The sequence below is a fragment of the Prinia subflava genome, chromosome 9 (assembly GCF_021018805.1).
Source record: "Prinia subflava isolate CZ2003 ecotype Zambia chromosome 9, Cam_Psub_1.2, whole genome shotgun sequence".
Lineage (NCBI taxonomy): Eukaryota > Metazoa > Chordata > Aves > Passeriformes > Cisticolidae > Prinia > Prinia subflava.
The window spans coordinates 21,057,050-21,081,645 of record NC_086255.1 but is presented as its reverse complement, the minus strand read 5'-3'; the positions used below and the strand labels follow the sequence as shown (position 1 = coordinate 21,081,645).

At 38.8% G+C, this 24,596-nt stretch overlaps 1 protein-coding gene across 7 annotated transcripts in view; it reads right to left on the bottom strand.

Moving 5' to 3' along the window:
• KAT6B (lysine acetyltransferase 6B) overlaps window positions 1-24,596 on the bottom strand; it is a 109,482-nt gene that overhangs the window by 9,796 nt on the left and 75,090 nt on the right. For all 7 annotated transcript variants that reach the window (XM_063405887.1, XM_063405888.1, XM_063405893.1 and 4 more), the window contains exons 12-13: window positions 22,771-22,864; window positions 222-453 (exon numbers count right to left, since the gene is read on the bottom strand). In XM_063405887.1, coding sequence (XP_063261957.1) covers window positions 222-453; window positions 22,771-22,864 — 326 coding nt within the window. The remainder of the gene's footprint in view (window positions 1-221; window positions 454-22,770; window positions 22,865-24,596) is intronic.

The following is a 24,596-nucleotide window of genomic DNA, read 5'->3' as shown; positions in this document are numbered from 1 at the left end:
ACATACTTCTAATAACCATTAACATGAAAGAGCATCCAAAAAATCCCCAGGAAGAAAAACTCTTTATGCAAGACCCATCCGTACTGACTTCTACAGTAAGATGGTTATCACTTATTTTAAAGTCAAACTTTTACACAGACATTTTTCACATGAACTGTTCTGTAAGTAGAGAATGTTTGTCTCAGTATTTAAATTTTTTTTTTTTTACAAGATTCACTGACCTATCTTCTCTTTTATCTATCATGCTGTGTTGCTGCAGGGTTGTGGCAATATCATGTGGACACATTCCCGTAGCTCGGCTCATTCCTTTGATGCTGATTTGTTTCTCATGGTGGCAGTTCAGGTATTCCAATATGACACTTTTCCAATAAGCCAAGTAGGAGAGACGACCCAGATCAGACAATGGCTTTTCAGGGGATCCTGCTTGACCCTCTCTTCTAGAAAGTAAATAACCTAGAATAAAAATAAACAGGATACCTTATGGAGATAATAAATCAAGGAATTTTAACTAGCCCACAAGAAAGTTGGAATTAATACAAAAGATCATCAGCATGACTGATTGAACTACCGGAACGTCTTACTGGAATTAAAGAAATCTTCTCTATAAAAGAAATGAGTTTTCATCATTACAGTCACATAGGAAAGATCAAACTCTTGAGAGTGATTCAGGTCTTATGTTATGAGAATCATACATCAACCAAAAACTCTTTTCTAATTGTAAGGCAAGGATGAGAAGAAAAAGCCAACATATTTCGGAACAGGTCCCATCATACACATTTTCCTTTAAGACTTCAACTCTGGTCTTCTGAGAAACTTTTACACCTGAGTTACATTGCTGAAGCCAAGAACTTTCTGAAGAATCTCAAGAGGAAGTACTATGGGTAATATCAGTTAAGTCATTTTCAAGAAGCCCCAAGTGACATAAGTTTTTGATTAAACAGCTAGAAGTTGTATTTTGTAACGTAATTCATAAGATGAATTACTCAGAGAATTAGTTAAGAGAAATAATTAAAAAATAATCTCCCTTAATTCACATTTAAGAACATTCACATAATTCCTCCTTGCAGTCTTCAAGACAGTAACTGATACACTATTACACAAAATAACTTCCTTTTACAGTCTATGTACGTTGTAAGCTCCTTTTAACTTTTCAGCTTTAAGAGGACTTTACAATTTAGAATAGAACACACCTGCTTGGAGATACCAGAAGATACCACCTGTAAAACTAATTCAGTATAGAGAAAAACCAACACAGTTAGTAACAGGTATCCTCTCACAGTATTTCATCCCTTCATGATGCATATTCTGCATTGTGCCTTTCCAAAAACTGCCAACACGCAGGCCTTTAACAACCGGGCTGACAAAACGCTTCCTCCGTCATAAGACATTACATTTATGAAATCATATTACTCAAAGGGATTTGAAGTCCACCAAAATATACAGTTCTTGTGCCTTCCAATATTCTTAAAATACTTCTTTTGCCCTCAAATTTTTCCCTTCTATTTTTCAAAGACTGATGTAAAACACATCTAGTACAGTCATGTACTACTAACCTCTTCACCAAGTTTCTCCTAATCCAATTAGGTATAAATTAAAAGCATATGATTAACGTCCAGGTTGAAGAAAAGGAGTGGCTGTTTCCTGATTTTGCTCTATTGTTTACCATACAAAAACCCCACACAGAGCTGTTTTTCTTAGATAAAAGCACAAAATACACATGTGTTTATTTACTCTGCCTGAAACATTGGTCTTCCATTTTTTGGACACAATACCAAAGGTACACAACAGAATTTAGAAAAAAACATGCATAGGTATGCATCATAGTCTAATCTCCAGTTTGCCTGAAGAAGTTTACATAGAAAAGCAGACATCCTACTATTTCACGTGATCACAACACACATACTGACATAAGTAGTGTGCCTTTCTATCTATGAGCATGATTTGTGATAAAATGCCAGAGCTTCAGGAACACATCCACATCTGCCTACTCCTCCAGAGAGAGCTACATGAAGCCTGCCTATACCTGCATGGTACCACTGGGAACTCAGCAAGCAAATTTATTTTGTTTTACAGAAGAAATACTACCATAAAAATTAGGGAAATGAAGGTATTTTAGCATTTAAAGTTGCAGCATATAAACTTTTTTTATAACTAGATGATACATTTTAGTACATCTTGGTCCTATATGCAACCACTGTTGACAGGAAACATCAAATGCCACATTCAACACCCCGGTGCATCCTGAATAGTTTGAAGGTAAAGAATTGTTGCTTTAATTCCAACTGCACAAAAGCAGATCTATAGTGTATAGCCTATGCTGCCTAATTTTAAGCAAAGCTTCACTTGTACCAAGAAAGAATTCTGGATCACCTTGTGTACAACATACAAACCTAAGTTTCATACTAAGATGTCATAGTAAAAAACCATGCAAAACTGAAGTAGGTAGCAGAAGTAGTGACAGAAGCCTCAACATGGAAGGAGAGGGAGAATAACCTTGAAAATAAATCCATGAGGAGAACTTTGAGTTCCTTCAAGTAACTTTACAGTTTACCCCACCAACGTCCCCTTCAGAAGTCTTGAGCACTAACAGAAAGTGTCTGTAGGGTATTTGTAAGACTCAGGTTTCATTCTTGCATTTTACTATACTTTAAAGTTTTGACAAAAACTCTTCCTTTACTTTCATTTTCCTCATAGATAAGGGGGCTGCACCTATAATTTCTTGGCAAACATATTATGAAGCTGAATAAAACACCACTATCCACACAAGAGCTTGGAATCATTACTTAGGCAATCCCAAGTACCTCTAGAGTTTTACTAAACTGGCTCACTGTACCTTTCCTGTGTCTGCAGATTTAGAGACTAGTTCTTAGTGGTCATTTTCACTCTACATTAAAGCAGTGAAATGTTACCTGCATGGCAATAACATCTGTCAGTATTCTTCCCCTACCCTTCTAGAATACAACCTACGCTTTTCCAAGATACTCACATTCTAGCGATCAAAAATATAAATCAGAGGTAACGGTCTTGGTTACATCTAGCAAGCACTGAATGGAAAGTGTATCTCAACAGACTCTGATTTGAATAACACCTATTAAATTAAACTTACCAAAGAGATGCCAAGAAATTGATCTAAGTTGCAGGTAAGTAAAAACACTGATCTTGGTAGCTCATGTATCTATCCTGAAGCATCTGAAATGAGCACAACACGGCCCTGTTAAACAGATACCTGCAGCCTCACCGTGTCTATCTTCACAATGGATAGCCTCCAAGTGGCAACCTGAAAGAACCTTCTTAAGGTATAATCCTGGATATCACATCATGAACAACAGGAACACTCACAGGACAAAACAGAGCTCTTCATCACCCATCCCCAAGAGTTAACCAGCCAGACTCTACGCTACACGACAAACTAAAACCACACAAAATATAAGACCTAATCAAGAGCAAAGAGTTGTCTATCTTATCTTCTGGGCATATGAGTGATGGTATCACAAAATTCAACAGCCAAAATATCATTAATGATTTTCATTTCTCACCTTATCTCTATCCTCCACAGAAAAGCAACATGCCAAGTGAGATTTACAGCCTTTGATTTCTGTCACACAAACCTCCCCAGAATCGCTAAGGTTTTGTCTTATCCAAGATTTGAAACAATTAGAAGAAATGCAATCTGAGAAAGGGAAAGTTCATGTAACATACATAAATTTATGCCTTCAACACAAATTAAGGAGATAATTAGGTATTAAAACATATATTTGAACAAACTGACTAGTAATTATCTAGTAATTTCAATCTACAGCATTACTAGTAACACCCCTGAAACAGCTACAGAATCCACAATACACTTATGTGAAAATTGTAACTTTAATACATCTGTGCCAGTCTCCAGAAACTTTCAGTTAGTTAACTACTGATTTTTTTGATGCTTGGTTCTCTATCTTCAAACAAGTTAAATAGCATGAGTTTAGAGGTCCAGGCTTGATAGCAGGACAGTGGTCAACAGAGAAAACCAAGGGACAAACTGAAACTGGTAACCACCACCTAAAACACATGCAAACAGAATTAGTCTGGCTTCATCCAAACAACTGGAACCAACCAGTTTAATGTCTACACTTTTTGGCATTTTTTAAGAGCTTGGTAAATTTGTTAAATATCACTTCCTTTTGCAAACAGTGCAGGGTCCATCTTTTCCTCCATTCACTGCATTTACTTGTGTGTTCACTAGGAGAAATGTATTGTCATGTCTGCTGTGAGGTGAAGAGACATCTCCCCAACTCTCTCCTGAGAATCTTCTAAAAATCAGGATCAGATCAGCCCCCTTTCACTCCTGTGGCATCAGAGCAGTTTTATGCACAATTCAAGTCACAAACTGCCAAGAGCAGCTATTTCATGAAGTCTCATATCTCCAAATGCCCACGACACATCCTTCTTTCCCTACCACACACATTTCTAATCATCACTACCTCAGTTTTATAATATTAAGCAAAAAATCGTAACACAGTTTTAAATTTAGCTTGAGACAGCTGAATTGAAGGTACACATCTGTTCTTTTGCTTTTAACTGGAGGCAAATGCAGGCTAGCCTTGAAAGGTGTAAGACGGTAGAGATGCAGACTGCACAGAGGCTAGTGAAATACAAAGCAGCAGCAAAGACATTAAACAACTGGTACACTGGGAAAGACCAAATGAACAATTAAAACTAACATAAGGAAGTCAAATGAAGTTTGAAGATTTTTTAGAGACACTCCTGCAATCTAAATAAAGCTCTTGATACATGCTTTATGTTCTACAGCAATGAACAAATCAGTTTACCATTTCATTTCAGAGCATAGTTAAGGTTGGAAGGGACCACTGGAGGTCATCCTGGCCATGCTCCCTGCTCCAGGGTCCCCCATGAGTACATTGCTCAGGATTGTGTCCTGACAGCTGAACACCTCCAGGACAGCCGACTCCACAACCTCTTCAGACAACCTGCTCCAGTGCTCAGCCCCCTTCACATCCATAACTTCTGATGTACAGTCAAAGAACAGACACCTGACAGAAATGTTCAGTTTCCTTGAGTGCAATTAACACTGACCACAATCATTATAAAGCCATTAGGCTTTCAGTAAGCTAAGGAATTAATCTTGATGCAAGCAAACCAAAAAAGCCAACTTGTGAATTGGAGATAAGTGTTTGAATTACACTTGTTTGTGTTCACACAGGACTGCAAGGTCACACTGTGGCTGTTACACACAGCAACAGCCAAACCACGGTATGCGTACTGCACAGGATTGAATGAAGACTTTGTGGTTTCCTATTCACCTCAGAAGCTAGGGAACTCAGCTAATATAAAAGCTTGAACAAGCATTTGTGATGCAATTATAATTACTATTTCTTCATTAAAACCACCTAGAACAGTCCTAGAATTGCTGCATTTTATTATTAAATACAAAGAATATTTTGTTTAGCTTAAGAGCAAACAATAGTCAGTCATTTAGCACCCACACTTTGGAAAATAAGTAATTGTTGCTGCGTAGCTTCTAAGAAGGTGAAATGGAAGATTATAGTTGGCTTGTAAGTGTATCACTCGTCCTTTTATGAAAGGATCACAGTATTTCTTGCCTTCTCCAGTGGGCAATAGAGTTGGACATTTTACTGAAAATTCCACATAGCCAGAGCATAATCCATCCAAAGCATCCTCAGGCAGCTTCAATGCAATATTCTCCAGAAGATGCCACCAGCTGAAACTTCAGTACAATCTCCTGTGTTCTATTAATGGTTTCCTGTTCTATTAACTCCCTTAAGGGAGTACCTGACACGGCAACCTCACCACCACCACCAGCAGTGACATATGCCACGGACACTGTGCTGATCTAACACAATTCCTCCATTCTCTGAACACCACTGCACGCAGACAGGCAGGTTCTTTGAGAACAGTGCCCAAAGAGAGGCACTTCACTCTTCTGAGGGCATTGTGTAAGATGTTCAACTATTGTTTTGAAACATCAGTGCACTGCATTGCAATGCAGGGCACTGTCTGCAGCAGAAACAGAATCAGCAAAAATGTAGCTGAAAAAATGGAAAACAGAGCACTGAATCGCATTCTGTGCCTGGACAACTACTTCAAAATTGCAGTTCCTCTCTGCTATGCTACTAGCAACACATCTATGTATTTGCTTTTCACTTATGGAAGCTAAAAACCAAAACAAACAGTCTTCAAAGTGGACCCCGAGGGTAAAGATTAATAAGTTCCACTTTTTAGTTAGAACAGATCTTGTCTGCTGCAAAAACTCTGGAAATAACAGTTTATACTGAAAATTTGAAAAGTATTTTATCTGAGAGCCTGTGATCAAGGAAACAGTTTTATGTGTCTTTTGTATCAATCACATTGTGCACTGGAGACAAACACAGTTCTGATCTCATTTAAGAAGTCATCTTCAATATCACTTTCTAGGAAATCAATCATATCAATCTCTCTGAACAAGAAAGTTACAAATAATAGTAAAGAATATCTGTTATATTCTTGTAATTGAGACAGAGCTCACTTCACAAAAGAAACAGCAAAAAGGCAGATATCTTTAAACTATAATGAGACCTATCAAAGTATTCCAGCCTTTATCTTGGATTAGCCTAGTTGTTCTGAAGAACAGAATTTTCCACTCAAATTTTGCAATTCAAATTCGTATCTTCACTTTTCTTAAAATATCTACAGATTAGATTGGCTTTTGCCTTAAAGAAAAGCTGCAAGCAAACAGTCTTTCTTTCAAAAACAGAACTACACTAATGGTAGTTTAATGCAGGAAAAGGAGAGCTTTGCTTCACTGCAAAAACTCATTACAGAGAAATGTTTACATCTTGTTTCATACCTCAACATTCACAGAATTATCAATAAACTTCACACACATAGCTCTTCAATAGGAGCAACTCTTACAGGAGAAGAACCATGCAGAAAATGCAATTTAGCAAAGGTCCCTAAACCAGAGTAACTCCTGAGTCTTACAGGAGTAACCCTACCAGTGGCTATTAACCTACTACTAGCCTTTGAGCAAGAGAGGACTTGGTCTTAAAAGCACAAGAAGCTGCTGTCTTGATGAAACCCTGCTGAACATAATAAAGATTTCCTTTTTGCTATCGTCTTCCATGTGTCCTAGTAAAACTACATGTGCATCCTCGAGGCACCTTCAAAGAGAAAAAATTCTGTTCTTCTGTATTGGGAATCTACTTCATTTATATGAAAGAAATTGAGTTTCCACCTCTTAAAGTACAAAGGATCAAAATTTTAGAGAAGTATTATTGCAAACCCCTTAATTTATTGCTTATATATTAAAATACACACAAAGCAAAGATTGTATTATCATATTTGAATAATCTTCCGATCATTTTTAAGCCCAGAAAATCAGACTGCATGCTTGTATATAATGACAGAGAATTAGTGTGAGGAATAGACCATATGAAGAAGCAAATTCAAATCTGTTCATCTGGCTTGCAACATGGAGTCTCTTTTGCCACTGTAATTTGTCTCACAGCAAAACAAAAAAGTGAATTTAAAAGGTTCCAAACTTGCTCAAGCCTAGCCTGCATAGAAAGACCATTTTAAAATCAGGTTTCAACTCACAAACCGGAATGACATAGCTTAGAATAAGCCGGGTTGTCAGTCATGAAACAGCTACAACCTACAGCGAGCCATGATGAGGTGAAGCATCAGCAGCTTCCCCTGGCCTGGAGACGTCATCTCTAGGTCTGCACTGGGATACAGCAGGGAGCTGTAAATGGCAATACAGACACTACAGACAGCAGAGAGACACTGTGCCATTCTGAGGGACAGCCCTGCTCTCCAACCGTGCACTAAGGGCGCTGCAATCAAATTCATTTGAACAGCTGCACAGAACTGCGGTCAATACAGAACTGCACTTCATCTTTCTGCTATACTGGCAATAGGAAAACACCACGGATCCTATAAACAGGCTTGAGAAAAGTTGCCACTGTTATGTACCATGTTATCAAGTCCACTTCAAAATGCACCTATGCAAGACAGTGCCTAACTGACAGCCTGCTGGCTGCACTTTACTTCCAAGCTTCCTGAAGCTTGCTTCCAAAGTTCTCCTATCATGAGGCAACGTAATGCTAACAACCAAGTTTCAGAAGATAGCAGATAGATAGACAGAATTTATACAGACCTATGTTATGTGACTTACACTAAGTCACATGCTCCATAACATTTGTGATACACAACCATTTATTTCACTCATTCATCTTCCTTGAGTTTCTTGAAGATGCAGGTAACATTGGTCTTCCTTCAGTTACTGAGGATGCTCCCAATTGTCCTGACTTCACAAAGACACTGGGGAGAGGTGTTGGAGTCACATCAGCCAGTTCCCCAGGGTGAATCTCACCATTTTACTTAGGTACTCTGTAACTATCTAGCAAAGATGGCATCTCACTCTGCTGCTGAAATTCAGTCACACCTAAGAACAGGTCCTGCCAAGAAAGTACCTCAGATCCCTTCAGAGATCCACACCAAGCCCCTTTGTTGTCACACCATGCTTATTGATCAGCAGGATCATGTTCTGCTTGCTCTCCCTTTGGCTGTCTGCACACTTCTAAGGCTCTCCACATTTTGTTACTTTCCACCTCCCTCAGTTTCAACTCCAACCAAGCTTTGGCTTAATATTGCTGCACATGTAAGCAATACCAGTTGTGTCTTGTAGACTTTGGTTTTGTTAAAGTCAGGCAGCCTAACAGGCTGCAGGCTTAGCAAGCTCACTGTTATGCCTGCTATTGTCACGAACATTAGAAATAAGTCATTTTTGCAGCCTAAGGAAACTGTCTCCAGAGATGGCCTGTGCTCCTCTGCCCTTCACAGCAAACCTCCTGGAGGACACCACTTAGCAGTTTTTTAAACAAGATAAAATTCTGGACCTCAGTCTGATAGTTACCCTCCTAATTTCTCTCAGGATCTGAAACCCTGCTAACTCCCAGCCACTACAGCCTGGGCTGCCAAATGCAAAGCATCTGCCCTAGCAGTTCCTTCCCAAATCTGTGTCTAAACAGTGTCCCAAGTATCCTGCCATCCTTGCAGAACAGTTTCAAATAGTCCTTGGGAAAAAAGGCCTTTCACTAGCAGGCATCACCCAGCTGCTTGGAAGGTTCATCCTCTTGCCTTTTGGATCAGGCTGTGTGTAACAAATGCCCAGCACAGCTGCTGCCCTGCCCTCTGATCCTGAAGCATACAGGCTTGACAGGCCTATGACCCATTCCACGGCAGAGTTTCATGCTTCCAAGTCATTCCTTTGTGTAGAGCACAACCTCCTGTCCTTGGCTTCCCTGCCCGTCCCTGAAGAGGCTGTGACACATCTATTGCAGCAGTCCCACTGCATATCTGTAACCCCGGCGAGGTTACAGCTCAAGGACAAAGTACAGTCTTCTAATTCCACCTGTTTGTCTACATAAGAAACTGGAATAATGGGATCTCAAATGCAATGCAAATGCAATGCAAGAGGGCCCCCTTCCCCTGCCCACTCAATCACATTCTCTACTGAAAATCCCATTCTCCAATAAGCCCCAGACCAGGATGGCTATTTATTCCCCTGGAAGAACTGTCCAAATTGATTTCTGATGTGCCAGTGTGGTCATTCCAACTGATGCCTGTGACACATCACCCTCACTTGTGTCAACTCCTAAAGGCTCTCTGACCTTCAGAACAAGTGATTCTGGGCCAACTGTTCCATTAAGTATAAGATTTGCGTGTGTTTGTCACTGGTGCCATCCACCTGTAGGTTACAAAGTTCAATCACCTTCTGAACTCGAGATCCATCAATATGTCCCCTCCCTCTATGCTATGCTCCAAAATGCTCAAAATGTTTTAGGTAACAAATTTGTTGTATTTCTCCTTAACCACTATCACACAGCTCTACAATGCAGCATCGTGTTCCATTTTCTGCTATTTAATCTAAATATTGCTTGGTACAGGAAACTAATACCAATATTTTATTGTATTTTACAGTGTACTGAGTTTACACCAAGGGTTATCACATTTGCATCTTTGTCTATTACAAAACAATGAAAAAAGCACTTAAAACAAGTATGGATCTCTCTATGAAGTGTTAAGACAGACAATCATAATGCACTTCACCAAGAAGTCAGCATATACTCCTATTAGGAAGAATTAATCTTGGAGAGCATTTCCCATGAACTTGTACCCAGACAAAGGTTGGGAAGGGTTCAAGATATCTGTGCTTTTATATCAATCTTCTAGATGCATTTCTGCCCATTTTAAACACTATTTCTCTATGAAATAGTATTATATCTAGCATGAATATGCCATATAAACAAATTAGAGCAACAATACCTGTAATTAAGAATTTGGATCATTTATTAATATTATTACAGTCATCATGTTGTTAAGCAGTCAGCAGTCAAGTTCCACTGATGTGGTTGATCTGCCAGTGGAGTTGACCAAGAACATCACCACTTGGCAAGAGCTGCTGGAGGGCAACAAAGTGGTAGGAACTGTGTACTACCATGTTCAAATGGAGTCAAATAGGAGCGGGTTTGTTGGATCACAAGAACAGATTTTAGCCTACTGATCTTTCTGAATTTTAGACTGAATGTAGCCTTCACATCAGAAGTCTTTAAAGAACTACATCCACACTAAATCTGCAAAATAAAGTAACACCATGTAGCCAAGTAACATTAACATTTTGGACTTCTGTCTGACTTATAAGGGTAACAACTTTTCGCCATGCACTGCATAACAAACCCGTCAATCTCAGGTTCTTATTTCACACATATCAATATTTACATACAATTCCTCACAGAGCAAAGGGAACTCAACTTTGTTGAAGTAACTCTTCTAAGAAAACATCTTCAAGGTACTTATGAAAAGATTCCAGATACACACTCCAAAGATGCCAACACACAGCTGAAAACCATGAGCAGACAGGAGTGTCAGAGCAAAATTCAACCACTGCTGGGAGCTGGAAACAGCTTAGAAATCTGCTTCTCAGAGACCCCTACTCTCACATCAGAGCTTTACAGAAGGTCCTATGCAATAGCTTGTGCTCAGAATATAACCCTTACATAATCAGCACTATTCAACTCTTATTTATATTTTGTTAATATTTGTGTCAGAAGAAAACAACACTCAGGAGAATCTATCCAGAACAAAAGAAGCAACCAGTGAGCTATTATGGTTGTATGTTTGGAGTTCTTCTCCGTCTCTTTAAAGGCTATCCCCCACAAATTAATTACCAGACTCAGGCAGATGGAATCATGCACTTTTCCATTAAAGTTTGTTTTGTTTGAAAGAAAACCAAGTAAAATAAATCCTTTAATATGGAAGGGAAGAACTTGTGAGTTTTCATGCAACGTTCTGTATCAAACCAAAGATCTGAAAGAACAGCAAGTACCAGCAACTGTTTTAATAACACGCCAGTAATCTAAAGTGAATAATTACTCAAACCAACATTTCAAGCTACCCTAAGAGCTAATGGTTTTTGTTGTACAAAACATCACATCTTTTGTTTTGATATTACATGAACAAGTTGAGAAGAGACAGGTTCAAAAAGGTAGATATTTTGATAGAAATATCAAACCAGCTGAGTATTGGACAGGACAGCTCAATACAGGTAGGTCAGCTCAGCACTGCAAGTTCAGAGGTATGACCATGAGTGGAAGGCAGAAATAGGTAAGGTGAAAGTGTGAGCTTATTAGGACTTACAATTCCTAAAACTGTAATTCATGTTACCATTTTTTCCACAACTGTTCTGTGTGCCTCTGAACTGTTCTTATCTGTGTCAGTGGGAAGAAGGTCAAAGATAGAGGACCTTAAATAGGTGTTAGTACCCTCTTTGAAAGCACTTTTGAAACAGCTTCAAAGGACCCCAATCCCAAGATCCACACAAACACTATTAAAAAAAAAAGACTAGCTGTAACTTGAGATGCTCAGATCAGTGAACAACCTGCTACATTCTCTTTCCTTTGTCAGAATAAAGAAAAGGTTCTTTCATGATGAACAGAGTAAGCCAAAGATTCTCTCATTATTGTTACAAGAAATAATGCCAGCTCTCATTCCTCTCCACATCCTCAAGTAAACCCAACACAGGAGGCCCAAACCTTTAGCTCCTTTATAGAAAGCTTCAGAGAAGAGGTTAGGGCTAAACAAATGCCCCTCATGAATAAAAGGAAAGGTAAAGATGACTGCATTACAGTCAGACCTACAAAAGGCACCTTTTGAGTGAATTAATTTGCTAACACTTACTTTACCTGTGCCAGTAAACCCCTTGAGTGGAGGTTCTGTGTATGAAGTGGACTACTTATAAGCAGAGTGAAAGCATAAGCAAGAGAAAGAGAACTCAAGTACCCTTAAAAGCAAGACTTGTATGTGCAGAGGACATCAGTCTTGAATACCAATTGGATGAATAAATTTGTCAGCAGGTTAAGTGGCTTAGAAGATCATTAACAGCTTTGTATTGTTCTTGGTTTTATAAGCAGTATCTTGAAGTTATTTAAATTTACATCTTAAAAACTATTCAGAAAATGACACCAAGAAGTAAATTGTTTATACTAAACTGCAACTGTTGAATGAACTCCCTTCAGGAACTGCCTTTACCTTCTGGTGTTCAATGCTGACAGCACACAAATGCTGAGTTGTAAATGTATCTCCTGTGCTCATTAGACATTACCTGCTAGCCTTCTTACAGGCTCTATGCATCTCTACAAGACCCAACTGACAAGACAGGAAGATGGACCTGGGAGACTTTGCCTAATGTAAGAGTACACTGAATATCCTCAGAATCCTTACATGGCACTGAGGCCAACCAGCACAGACAGATGGCATCCTTACCATTAAGCTCTAACTCTCAGCTGGAGTGTTAACCTGGCTGTTAACATAATCCTCCCAGACTGTGGATCAGGAAGATTGTTATCACACTTGGAAAGGGACAGATGCCCTGGGACAAAACTGTATCAGGGATGGTTTTAACAGTTCTAGAGCAGATAAAGTTCAAGAGCCCAAGAGCTTTTGCTATCATTATTTTATTTATACCTACAAAGGACAGTCTAGTAGTACTAAACATGGACAAAGTGAAAACGGGGAGTTGAATACTGAGAAGGCAAAAGGCACATCTAAGAAATCACTGCAAGTACTGAGTTTGCTCAGGTCAGTGGTCATGACACACATACTCCATAAGATACAAAAGATGCAAGCTGCATTTATCTGACAGGAGCAGCAAATGTCACTGCTGTTCATTTGCTCTGCTAAAGCGTGCTGTATGTATAACAGGGAATTAACCAAGTAAGATTTAGAAGAAAAAACCACCCCAACAGGCAAAGAAGGTTATTATTAAATTTGATGGTAATACCTGGTTAGTCAACACATACAGAAAGCTCACATTATCTACCAAGCATCAAACACAAATGTACCTATCACAGCACACTTAAAAAGCTAAGCCCAAGATACACTAATCTGCTAAATATCTACTGTGACTCAAAACTGCAGTAAACAAGAGAAAAATGAAATTTCTTTAAAGGAAGGTAGAACTGACTGATAAAAGTGCTGGCACTGGAAACAAGCCGTCCGTTCAGGAAGCCACAAGGTTCTCTCTGTGCCCTAACAACAGCGTGACAGGCCTTGGCCTTCCACTGCCTGGGCCACGTGCTTGGAGCTCTCACTGCTAGAGACCAAAGCAAGAAAGCCACAGAGTACCTCAGCCTTCTTCACTTACTGGGTAACCAGGTCCCCATTCCCTTCCACACAGGGCTCACATTTTCCCTATTTTCCCCCCTATCACCAATGTATTTATAGATTTTCTGGTTGCCCTCAATGTCCCCAGGCAGATTTAACTTTATCAAGGGTTTTGGCTCTCCTAACTTGAGCCCTACCAACTCAGACAATATCTGTTTTCCTCCCAGGCTACCTTACCTCTGTAAAAATTTTAATCATTAAAGATGCAATACTTAATTAAAATCTGTTTTTAATCACCAGTCTTCAGCAGATGGCTTTGCATGTTCACTAATGCCCTATAAATACAGTTTTGTCCAACAAATACTATCATTCTTACCATGTTTAGCCTTGCCTTTTCACTGATTTCAATGCTATCTGGAATAAAGATGCTCTTCAGTTAAAACAGCCTTAGCTTCTGTATCTGAAGTGACATGTCTGCTTTCTTTTGCAATTCTGATAAATGTACAGTGTCTTAAAGCTATATAAAAGTGATGCCAAGAAATCCCAAGAGGCTGATTTCTTGGAATAATCTTAAGTCAAGTAAGCTTGATTCAAAATCCATCTTCATTCTCCCCTCATCTAAATCTCAGCTTGACAGAATGCTCCTTATTAGTTATTTAGGAGAGGCCAAACTCAAGCCTTGGGGTCAGCAACATAATCAATCATCAAGAAAAGAAGAGAAAATAAGCAGCAGCAGTCAGGCTCCCTCACAAATTTACAGCTACCACGGAAAAGGGAACAGGGAACAAGGAAATTCAACCTTTCATTTGTTCACAGTGCATCTGTAAACACCACTACAAAACACCGAGGAGACTGGCAGTGTTCTGTACTGGGGTACACAAGTCAGTCAGTCAAGAGTAGAAAACCCCACAACACAATAATTCAACACAGGCCACAACATTTAACAAACCAAACAGGCCTGTTTTACACAGATCCTAAATCTTCATAGGTGTAGTTCAAGAATACACCTTTCCTATAAAGCCCATTAAAAAAACCAAACTCCTCTCCACCTTTGGTCTTGCATTTTCACCTTCCACTGTTTGCCACAGTCCCAGCAGTAACAAAACAATAATTTCAGGATTGTAATGTGAGAAAGGAAGTGCTGAAATGCTCTAAGTTAAAGTAAATTTTATCTTAAAAAAAACCAAACCCCACGGTCCCAACTTCATCCCCACCTCAGTTCCATTTACAGACCACAGCAAAGCAGGACTGTGAACAATTCAAAAAAAAGTGTGTTTATTCCTAGATTTATTCCTTCAATACTTGTTAGAGTAAACTGTAAGACATCTTAACACCAGATTTTGGAAAAGAACAGTGCAAGAGGTGTTTACTGAATGTAAACAATTCATAATTCCACAGAAAACCTAATGTTTTAAATGCTACTTGTACTTAATATTAATTTTTGATTAAAATACCTAAACATTAAAAAAAACCCATATGATTTTCTTAAAGCAGGTTTTCCAAAATATTACTTTCTGGCCAACAAATTATTTCTCATAAAGAGATTGAGACTATCACTGTTATATAAAGAGACACCACACAAGTAGGTCCAACCCCTTACAGCCTCCTGCAGCTCAGGCTAGCTCTGAACTGCAGGCAGGTATCAGACAGTGCTTGCCAGCACCTCCATAAGAGTACCAGGACCTAAATGCCACATGTGAACACACCTCCCCTGATCTCTCCTAACACATTTGTTTCATTACATCATCCACCTTTGCTTTTTTTCTTGTTTGTTTGTTTTTGTTTTCCAGAAGTCAATTAATGAATTATTAAAAGAACTTAAATTTTCTCAGTTCAGGATCTGTGTCTTGTTTCCATCTGAATAGTTTAAAATAAGTTACCCACTCTTTAACGTGTTATTTTATGAGAAGTCTGCACAGGTACCACCAAGTAAGGCTACACAAAACAAATAATCTGTGTGAATTCATGAGAATGAAGAAGAAAAACACGTTTTCATCCTCAAAGCACTTTTGTGTTAATAATTTGTCATTGTTTCCACTTTCAAGTATGCTTTAAAGAAGAAATAACACCATTTCTGTACTCTAATGGCTTTTGCTCATTTACCTCATTCCAGCTTCCTACCAAAAAAATCAAAGCACTTCAATCAAGAAAGCCTTTCACCTTTTCTGAGGATCTTCCTTTATTGAGATACTACTTTTTCAGAGGCCCTGTAAAAACCTGAGGCAGCATTTTTACTCTATTCCACCACTTATTATCAACACTCTGATTGTATTTAAAAAGTTATTCATCTTCCAAACAGGGTTGACATTTTCCCAAATGCTAGTATCTCACCAGCAATATGTTGCCCTGAATGAGAGGCCACATGTTAGTCCATGACTAGTTTTAAGTTTTGCTCAATTAGATTTTTTTGGATGCCTGCACAAACAGGGTGCTTCACAAAAAAAGCATCACTGCTTTTCAGGTTTCCACAAAAGAGTAGCCTAATTTGCTGCGAGAGCAGAAAGCCTGGAAACACTGCAGAGAGAACCACAGATAAGTGAGTTACAAAACAGATCTTCTGGCACAGCAACATTTTCAAACCTTCTTGATACATTAAAGCACCACAAAGCCACTTTGGAAGATGAAACTAGAAGAAGAAATCATTGTCCAAACTTCAGCTAGCCATGGAAAGCTCAACCCTGATTCCTTCTGAAGATGTGGCAAAAACCCAAGAGATAGTAACGCATATGAGTGAGAAAACTAAGCCCAAAATTGCCTGAAAGGAATTGTTACTTTCGATCAAAAATAACCTTTGGTCTGTATCAGAAGACAGAGCTTTTCAAGTACAGGAGCCACAAGGAACTTAGAAATAACTAGCTGATCCTAGAAGAGTAAATGCTGTTTGAATTGAGAATATTAAAAAATAAAGGTTTTATTTTTGTGCTGCATGATCATCTTCAAGCTTAGCAGAAACCCAAATTCTTTCCTTTGACAGAAACACTGATTTTACAGGTTAGACCAGTTCTTTACCAAACTTGATGGAAAAAAAAAATTGCACTAACCACCAGAAAAAAATCTCATCCTTTTTAGTCTCTTTAAACTATGCCTGAAGACTAACCTAGGTTTCATGGAATGCAGTTTTTTCAGCTTCTTTCAAAAGTATCTCGAAACTGCTGACCATAAGAAACAAACACACTGTCCCCATTGTCATCAGTACAGGTTTATGCTGCCCCACAGACACTTGTGGGATAGAAACTTCTCTGCCTACAGCAGTTCTCTGGGCTCAATACATCATGATTACCACTTCTGCATGAGTGGGCATTAAGCAGGGAACATCTTCCACATTTCCATCGATGCAGATCTGAAACAAGGGCAAACTGGAAGGAATTCAAGAATGCACTTTACAGAGCTATGCATCTTTCTTCTGCCTAGTCAGTGCCCCATCACCATCCCTCACTTCTCAAGGAAAGTGCATTCAGGATCATGTATAAAAAACGCTTTTGAGGACATCTGTACTTACTCCCCACACACCTTCAGCCCAGAACATTTCACTGATTCAGCTTTTGTGCTCAAAAGCCCCCAAATGGTTATAGATGAACGTTTGATTGTAGGTATGTGCAGTCAAGAGGACAGGATTAGAGTTGAGAACAAAGAAACAAGCTTTAGTTCCGGATCTTCAATCAAGTTCTTCAAAGCTGTATACAGCAAATAAACATTATGAAGTAGCAATGTAGGCTAACAAATGTTGCCACTAACTGAGCAAGAGTGGACCTCTCTTGGTTACCAAATTCAAAATATCAAAATACAGGAGGGTCAGTAATGTACTGACCCTCCTGTATCAATGGCTCTGATTACTCACAAAAAGCATTTAGGAGGAAAGAAATAACTTTTCATTAACACTTTCCCCTTCGTTGTAGAGCCAATTTTTTTTGTTCCTCTCATCCTTTGGAAACTTGTCTTCCCTGGTGCTATACCTTAGCTGTTGTGCTGTTACTGCTGTTGTCCTGCTGCTTCTGCAAATCACGACTTCAAGATTTACTCACCTGTTTGAATGAAACAAGGAACAAAACCCAGCACTTGACCAAGAAACAGATTTGGGGAAATGAGCAAACAAGAACCTTTAACAGAGGCAATTTTCCTACACCAGAATAAAAGTCCTCAGGCAATATAAATTCTATTTGTTGTTTAGAATAATATTCTATTCACTGTCAGACCTGAAATGCCTTTCCCTATTATGGTTTTCTCACAAAAAAATCTGAGCTACACATCCTAAATACTAAAGGAGAATCAGGGGTTAAGTCAAGCTAAGCAGAAAAAAAAAAAATCCAGCCTTTTCAAGTTGCACGAAAGAAGTGATAGGAAAGTTTAAAAAGTTAGAACTAACTTTCCTACACAGACAAATGAACCAAAAAACCCCAAACCCCCACAAAACAAAGAATGTATTTAGCCCAAACAGAATCCCAGGATCCTTAAAACATGTTTCATCTCTTGAGCAAGAAGAATAATTTCACAAGGAACAGATAAACCAAATAAAACCAAGGAATTCTGAAGGGGAAGAAGAAACTGCTACAATCAGTTGGACCAGAAACAGCCTCAAGATAAATAACAAAAGGCTACCAAGGACTTTGCTCCTCAGCATTAAGCCCAGTTGTTACTGTAATGCAAATGAACTGTCAACATCCTCGCCAGCGCAGTTGGAAAGGTTTATCCTCAGTGTCACATGCATTTCTGCTCTTCCAGCTGCTGGCTAGGCCTCCAGCATGGAATTTGCAATCCAGGACACAGAAATGTGAGACTGTGACAAGATGAGCTTTGTGAAGAAGTATGAATCAAAAGACAACTTTAAACTTACAGAAAACAAATATGAAATACTGCTGTATTTCATTCTATAATAATGAACTGTGTTAGAGATGCCAAATAAAGAAATACTAATATGTTCTGGCACTGCAGCCTAATGAATAGAAATAGAAAGCATAAGAAGATTCCAAGCTTTGCAAGAGCTCGAATCAGGAAAGCAAAGAAAAATGTCTTGTACAGAGAAGCTGCTCAAGTTTATAAAAGAAATGGATGTGCACAGAGAGAAGCTCCAACACTGCAGCTGCAGTGCTTGCACTGTGCATACACAGCAGCAATGCAGGCTGAAGTGACAGACTGGCAAAGGCTCACCCAAATGTGTAATCCTTGCGACAGGAATGAGAGCTGTGCATCACCAAAAAGGACTTGAAACAGACCCACAGAGGGCCCTAACACAATAAAGCTCTCTGGTTGATTTCTGGATCAACTTCAGCTGCAATCTACTTGCACAAAAACTTGATTTACAGCAAATACAAAAGATGGCTGCAGAAGTCAATTATTCTCCCTCAGACAAAACCCTGTAGTCACAATCCAGTAAATCCCACAGAATAGAAGAACAACAAGGAAATAACAACACAACGAACAGCCCAAACCCAAAAAGTTTGGCAGGAGTTTTCAGTCCTGTAAAAGGCAGGAAGGTATAAACATAACAAGCAAATTAAGACCCTTATTCATTTTCAGGAAATGCTTTTTACGTTAGCGACGCTCCAAGTGAAAATAAGGTTTCCTAGCCCTATGTGAAAAATCAACCAACTGTTACAAAATGACACTTAATAAAGCATATTTAGTGTAAACAAAGTGGAGACTTCATGAAAACCTTCATTCTGTCTTCAGTATGGCATGCTTCAAGAAAATAAAACAGGTTAAACTGATGGTCTTGGAGTGAATTAAGCAAAACAAAGGAGTATCAAGTCTTCAATTTTACAAATCAATAGTTTAACCACTTAATAAAATATTTATAACTTTTTTTTTTAATTTCTAAACAGCCCAACAAGTTTCTGTCACAGTCAAAATCTCTAACTTCCCCACAATTAATGAAAAAAATTTCTTACAAGGCTTTAAAAACACATACAGAGTATATTTTTTGATCTTAACAACAACATTTCTATTTAAATAATGAATGACATACAGAAAATTAGAAATTAAATTATTGCTGAAGGCAGAGTAGCAAAATTCAGGCATTTTACAGCATGCCTGCTTCTCACAAGAGCTGAATTCCTCTTTAAAAACTCTTCCCACAGGTGAGATTACAGACACCTGAAGAGACACACCAACAGATATTGGTGTCTACAGGGTAACAAATACTGCTCTTTCCAGTTTGGATATGAAATACAGGCAAGTTTAAACGTAAATAGGAAAATGTTTAATTAAAAAAACCAAAAATCAGTGGTCAGAAGACAAATACCTATTTTTCCTTTAGCAAAATGAAAGAATTTATTTTCCCTTGCTAGTTACAGCATGACCATATGAGACTCATCTGTGAAGATTAAATTAGTTCAAGACAAAAGAATGCATCACAATCTGAACAAACAAATGCATTTCACTTACCAAAAAAAAGAAACACATTTTTACCACAAACTACATTTTCAGCAGACTGCTGACAAAGCAGAAGTTGTGTAGTGGCTTAAAGGCTGCGTTCTTTCCAGCCTATCAAGTGTCTAGATATACACAAAATAATGTGAGCAGTCAACTGCCTGCACAGAGTTCTTAAAATCTTCCCTTCTGTGGTTTGTAACTATCATTTTCTGAAAATTACTTGCTCAGTTACATTTTTATTATTATAGTCTAAACACTGTTCTGGTTTACTGTTATAAAAAAAGACAAGTACCAGTGACTGCTCCACAGACTTCAAAATAGAGCAGTTTACAAGCATTACCCACATAACAAATGAAGACTTAACATTCAGAGCATAAAATTTATCTTGCTATGACTTTATGAGAACATGACAGTCTAGATAATGTCACTGGCAAAGAATGCTTAAAACTGTGATAAACTTGGTCTGTTCAAGTTTAGAATAATAACTGGGGGGTTTTATATTGTATCTTTTCAGAAGAGTTAGAGCAATTTATACTCGGGAGACCACAAGTGAACAGAAAGAGTAAAGCACAAACAAGATCGGAATTAGTCACAAGGCAGAAACAACAAATTCCAAGAAAAAGAGTAAATAATTAATTTTGAAGGGTTCTCCTGTAGAGAGACAGATTTTGGGGTCACTAATTCAGATGAAGCTATGCCTCATTTCATGGCATTCAGCCTCCCTCCTGAAAAAAGACACAAATACAATGAAGGAAAACTAACCTTGAAAGTTTTCCCTTCCTTTCTACATCTCGGGAACAACAGCCACAAGCAGTTCCCTCACTACCTTTCAGTAGTTTGCACCTTACTCAGTACAGAGACAGACTCTCTCAGTCATCTCTTGGTTCTTCGTTCTGAATGAAACAGTCGGAGTCTCAGTTCCTTAAGGGAACCTCTGTCCAGATAAAAAAGGGAAAGTACAGAAGGACTGCCTGTGTGCTTGTGAAGTAGCCAGGCTGGTAGCCACAGCAGAAGCCAAAGGTGTCTCTGCCTGTGCCTGGTTCGTACAGCTGCAGCCATACCTGGGATCTGAACGGGTCTGCAAAGAAGGAAGGCCTAAGAACAGCACCAGATGGGCTCCAAGCAAGTTATCACATAAAACCTAAGGACTGAAATAATCCCATGTGCTTCCAGATTTTCCCAGAAGAACAAGGCAGCCAGAACACCCTACTGAATTTCCCAGACTGAGCAGCACCAGGCACAGCGGTGGAGCACTCATCCAGAGAGACACTCACACCCAGACCTTCTGTGGAATCCACGGCTTTCGTGGCTGTGCCATCAGTTTTGTGTTTATAACCAGTGCAAACTCAACCAGAATAACATTTGTTGAGAGTGCCTTTTTTTTTTTTTTTTCAAAGGGACACACACAGAGTAACAAACAAAGGAAAAGCCTGGAAGCACTTACCAGTGCCCACTTAAGAGTTCCTCATATCCTTTCGCAAAAAAAAAAAAAAAAAAAAAAAAAAAAAAGAAGGGATTCTAATCCTAAAACAGGGCCAATTTCCCAAATTCTACCTAAGTAAGCTCGAAGTTCTCTCCACAGACCCAGGAATATGTGGTACTTCTGACAGCCTTTGGTAAAAAAAGCGCACAGTGGAACAGCTGCTGTGTTCCACTCCAGTGACAGCCACATTTCAGTGGTGGATTAAGTGGCCCAGAACCGTTTTTACCTAATTCACAGGGGTACAGTGAAGGCTGTTTATAAAGCCATGCAAGGATGGGACATATAAACTATCTTGGTACACTCGAGCACAGTCATGCTGGGTACAACACTGCAAGACACAGAACTTGAAAACTCTACAGTTACAAATGATTGTCCCTGTCCTGCTGTTATACTGCAATGTATTATTATTTGCATTTTAATGTTCTTGCATACACCTTCAGGGCAGGAATCCTATTATCTGAACTATCTCTACCGTCATGTAATTCTACAGCGCTTTATAAAACATAATAGTGAAAAGCAACCACATACACTACACACTAACTCCTTATCATCCTCCCTCTAAATTACAGTACAAAGATGGATTCAGTAGTAATGAGGACACTCAACTAAGAAGTTTCCCTAGATAATTTTGTTTGGAGTTCCATTGTACATTAAAGATTTGGGGAATAACAAATCTATATTTAAACAAGTGTGCCTGAAGCTTTCTAACAGGTCAGACAGCTCAACAAAATAAAGCAGCAAGTACATGTACAGTCACTAACACCTACACCCTTTCTGGTAACAATTTTCACTAGGAAAGTGATGAACACAAAAATCAAAACACTTTTCTTCCATGGGGCAATTCTTCAATTAAAGCTTTTTTTGCTAAAAGAATATACAAGCTAGAAAGATTAGAACGGAGAGAATGCCTCAGACTAACACCTTCTTAGCTATAATCACAAATAATTGCCTCTTCTTATACTAATGAGCAAAGCAAAATGGAAAGTAATTTAGACAATTCATTCAGGGTAATAGCTTTGTGAGCTAATATTACTGCCGAGAGATCCATTCTCAATTTCCTTGAGTACAATAACAGAGCAGCACCAAGTTTTTCACTTCAGGGAGCTTTTCTATCCTATGTAAATATAAACAGAAATCCCATTATCTATTGATAAAAACAAAGAAGTGAGTTAAATAAAGTTTCACATGTTATACTTTCATGTAACAGCCATCAGCTCCTTGGATCACAAGTGTAAATAAAACACTTCACTTACTGAAATCAATGAGAAACCTTCCGAATCCTTGCCTTTGGTATTGGGGCATAATCATTATGCAGGAGACATTGTACTTCTGCTGGCAAAGCTTTTCCTGTGGGAAGGAGAAACAGATCAAGGATGTCAAAGCACTGCTGAAGTGGGCAATTGCCTGCACCTGCTACTGTCCTTGTAAAATATCCCAATAAGGTGAACAGATGCACGGGTTCAGTACCAAAGTCAAATAATTCCACATTAATGTCTAATTTTAAGAAAGAAGTATCAAACATAACCTTCAGAATATTTTTTAATTAGTTAACCACTTGACATCTTAAAAATGAAATACATTGGCTGAAGAGCATAATAAAGTTTAAATGCAGTAAAGGAGAAAGACAGTAAGAAGAGGAAAATATTTTCATGCTTCACTGACCATTCTCTCAAGGATATGAAAGTGGAATACAAAATCCAAACACGTGGTGAAATTGTATTTTTCTGTAATTGCCACACTAAGTGCCTGCAGGTTTTCACCTATTTTTTGTCTTCTCTCTGACTATGTGGTCAGGGTGCAGGGGAGGAACCCCATACGGGCAGAACTAAGAAGTTATACTTGAAGTATATTAAGTTTTTCAAAGCTAGATGCTGATCACCAGAGATAATCAAGGCAAAATGCTCAGAAACAAAAGCTTTCACATAGAATGAAGTCATATACAGGCAACGGGGACAAATACTAAACTGATTGTTTAAGACAACAGAAGCTAAGATTAGGAAACTGTTCTAACTACAGAAATTTAAAAGATTACACCTCAAAAATCAGCAACAGGCAGTTTTGAGGGAGACCAAAGCAACCAGAAATATCCAGGTCAGTATAAATGACAAGGAGCTGTGATAATCATATATACAGTTTAAGACACCAGCTATCATTTCAGCCTCCACACAAAATGGCACTAGACTGGTGATGACATGACAAGATCACATACCAGTACATTCATTCCCAAACACTCCATCAGATACCCAAGCCATACTTCACAAGGTTTCTTAGTTTCTACAATACAGTTAAGTATTTTCTCTGTACAGGCTTCCTAAACTCTTAAGACTGCTAGTACACGTCTTACTGCTAGTAAGAAGCCCACATGCTGTGAAATGTTTATAACCAGGTAAGAAACACCAGAGCATTTCTACCAGCAAGAGCACACACACACAGAGTCTTTCAAAAAAAAAGGAGGGTGGGGAGACATAGATGACATGCACTGATTTGAGATGAAGATTTTTCTGTAAGTTTAGGTGTTGATAATATTTGTGATCATCAGATCACATGGTAATCAACACAGACTGGCCAAAAGCATCAGGGGTGGAATGGAAGAAGAAAATGTATCCATTGTTTGAGGGACGGTGTGCTAATGACATCCTTCACTCTGACACCGAAGTAAAGGCAGGACACAGAGATCCATGTGGCAGCAAGGATACAAGGGTTATTGATGTGTTAGAATGCATGGAAGTGCCTGAGAAGAGTCACACAGGAATTAGAGCTGCTCCCCCCAAAAGGCAGCAGGACAATCTCCCAACTCCAGTGCACACGGCATGATCAACAAACAAGAGTCAATGAAGCCACGGTACAGCAGGAAAACTGTGACACTGTTACCATCACAGAGCCATGGGGGGATCACTCACACAACTGGAGTGCTGGAATGGATGGCTATAAACCCTTCAGAAGGGACAGGTGAGGCAGAGGAGGCAGTGGGGTAGCCTTGCATGTTAAGGAGTGTCTTAAGCTTAATCACAGCAATGGCAGAGTGGAGTGTTTCTGAGAAAGAATCAGAAGGAAGGGCGACAGGCAGATATCCTGGTGG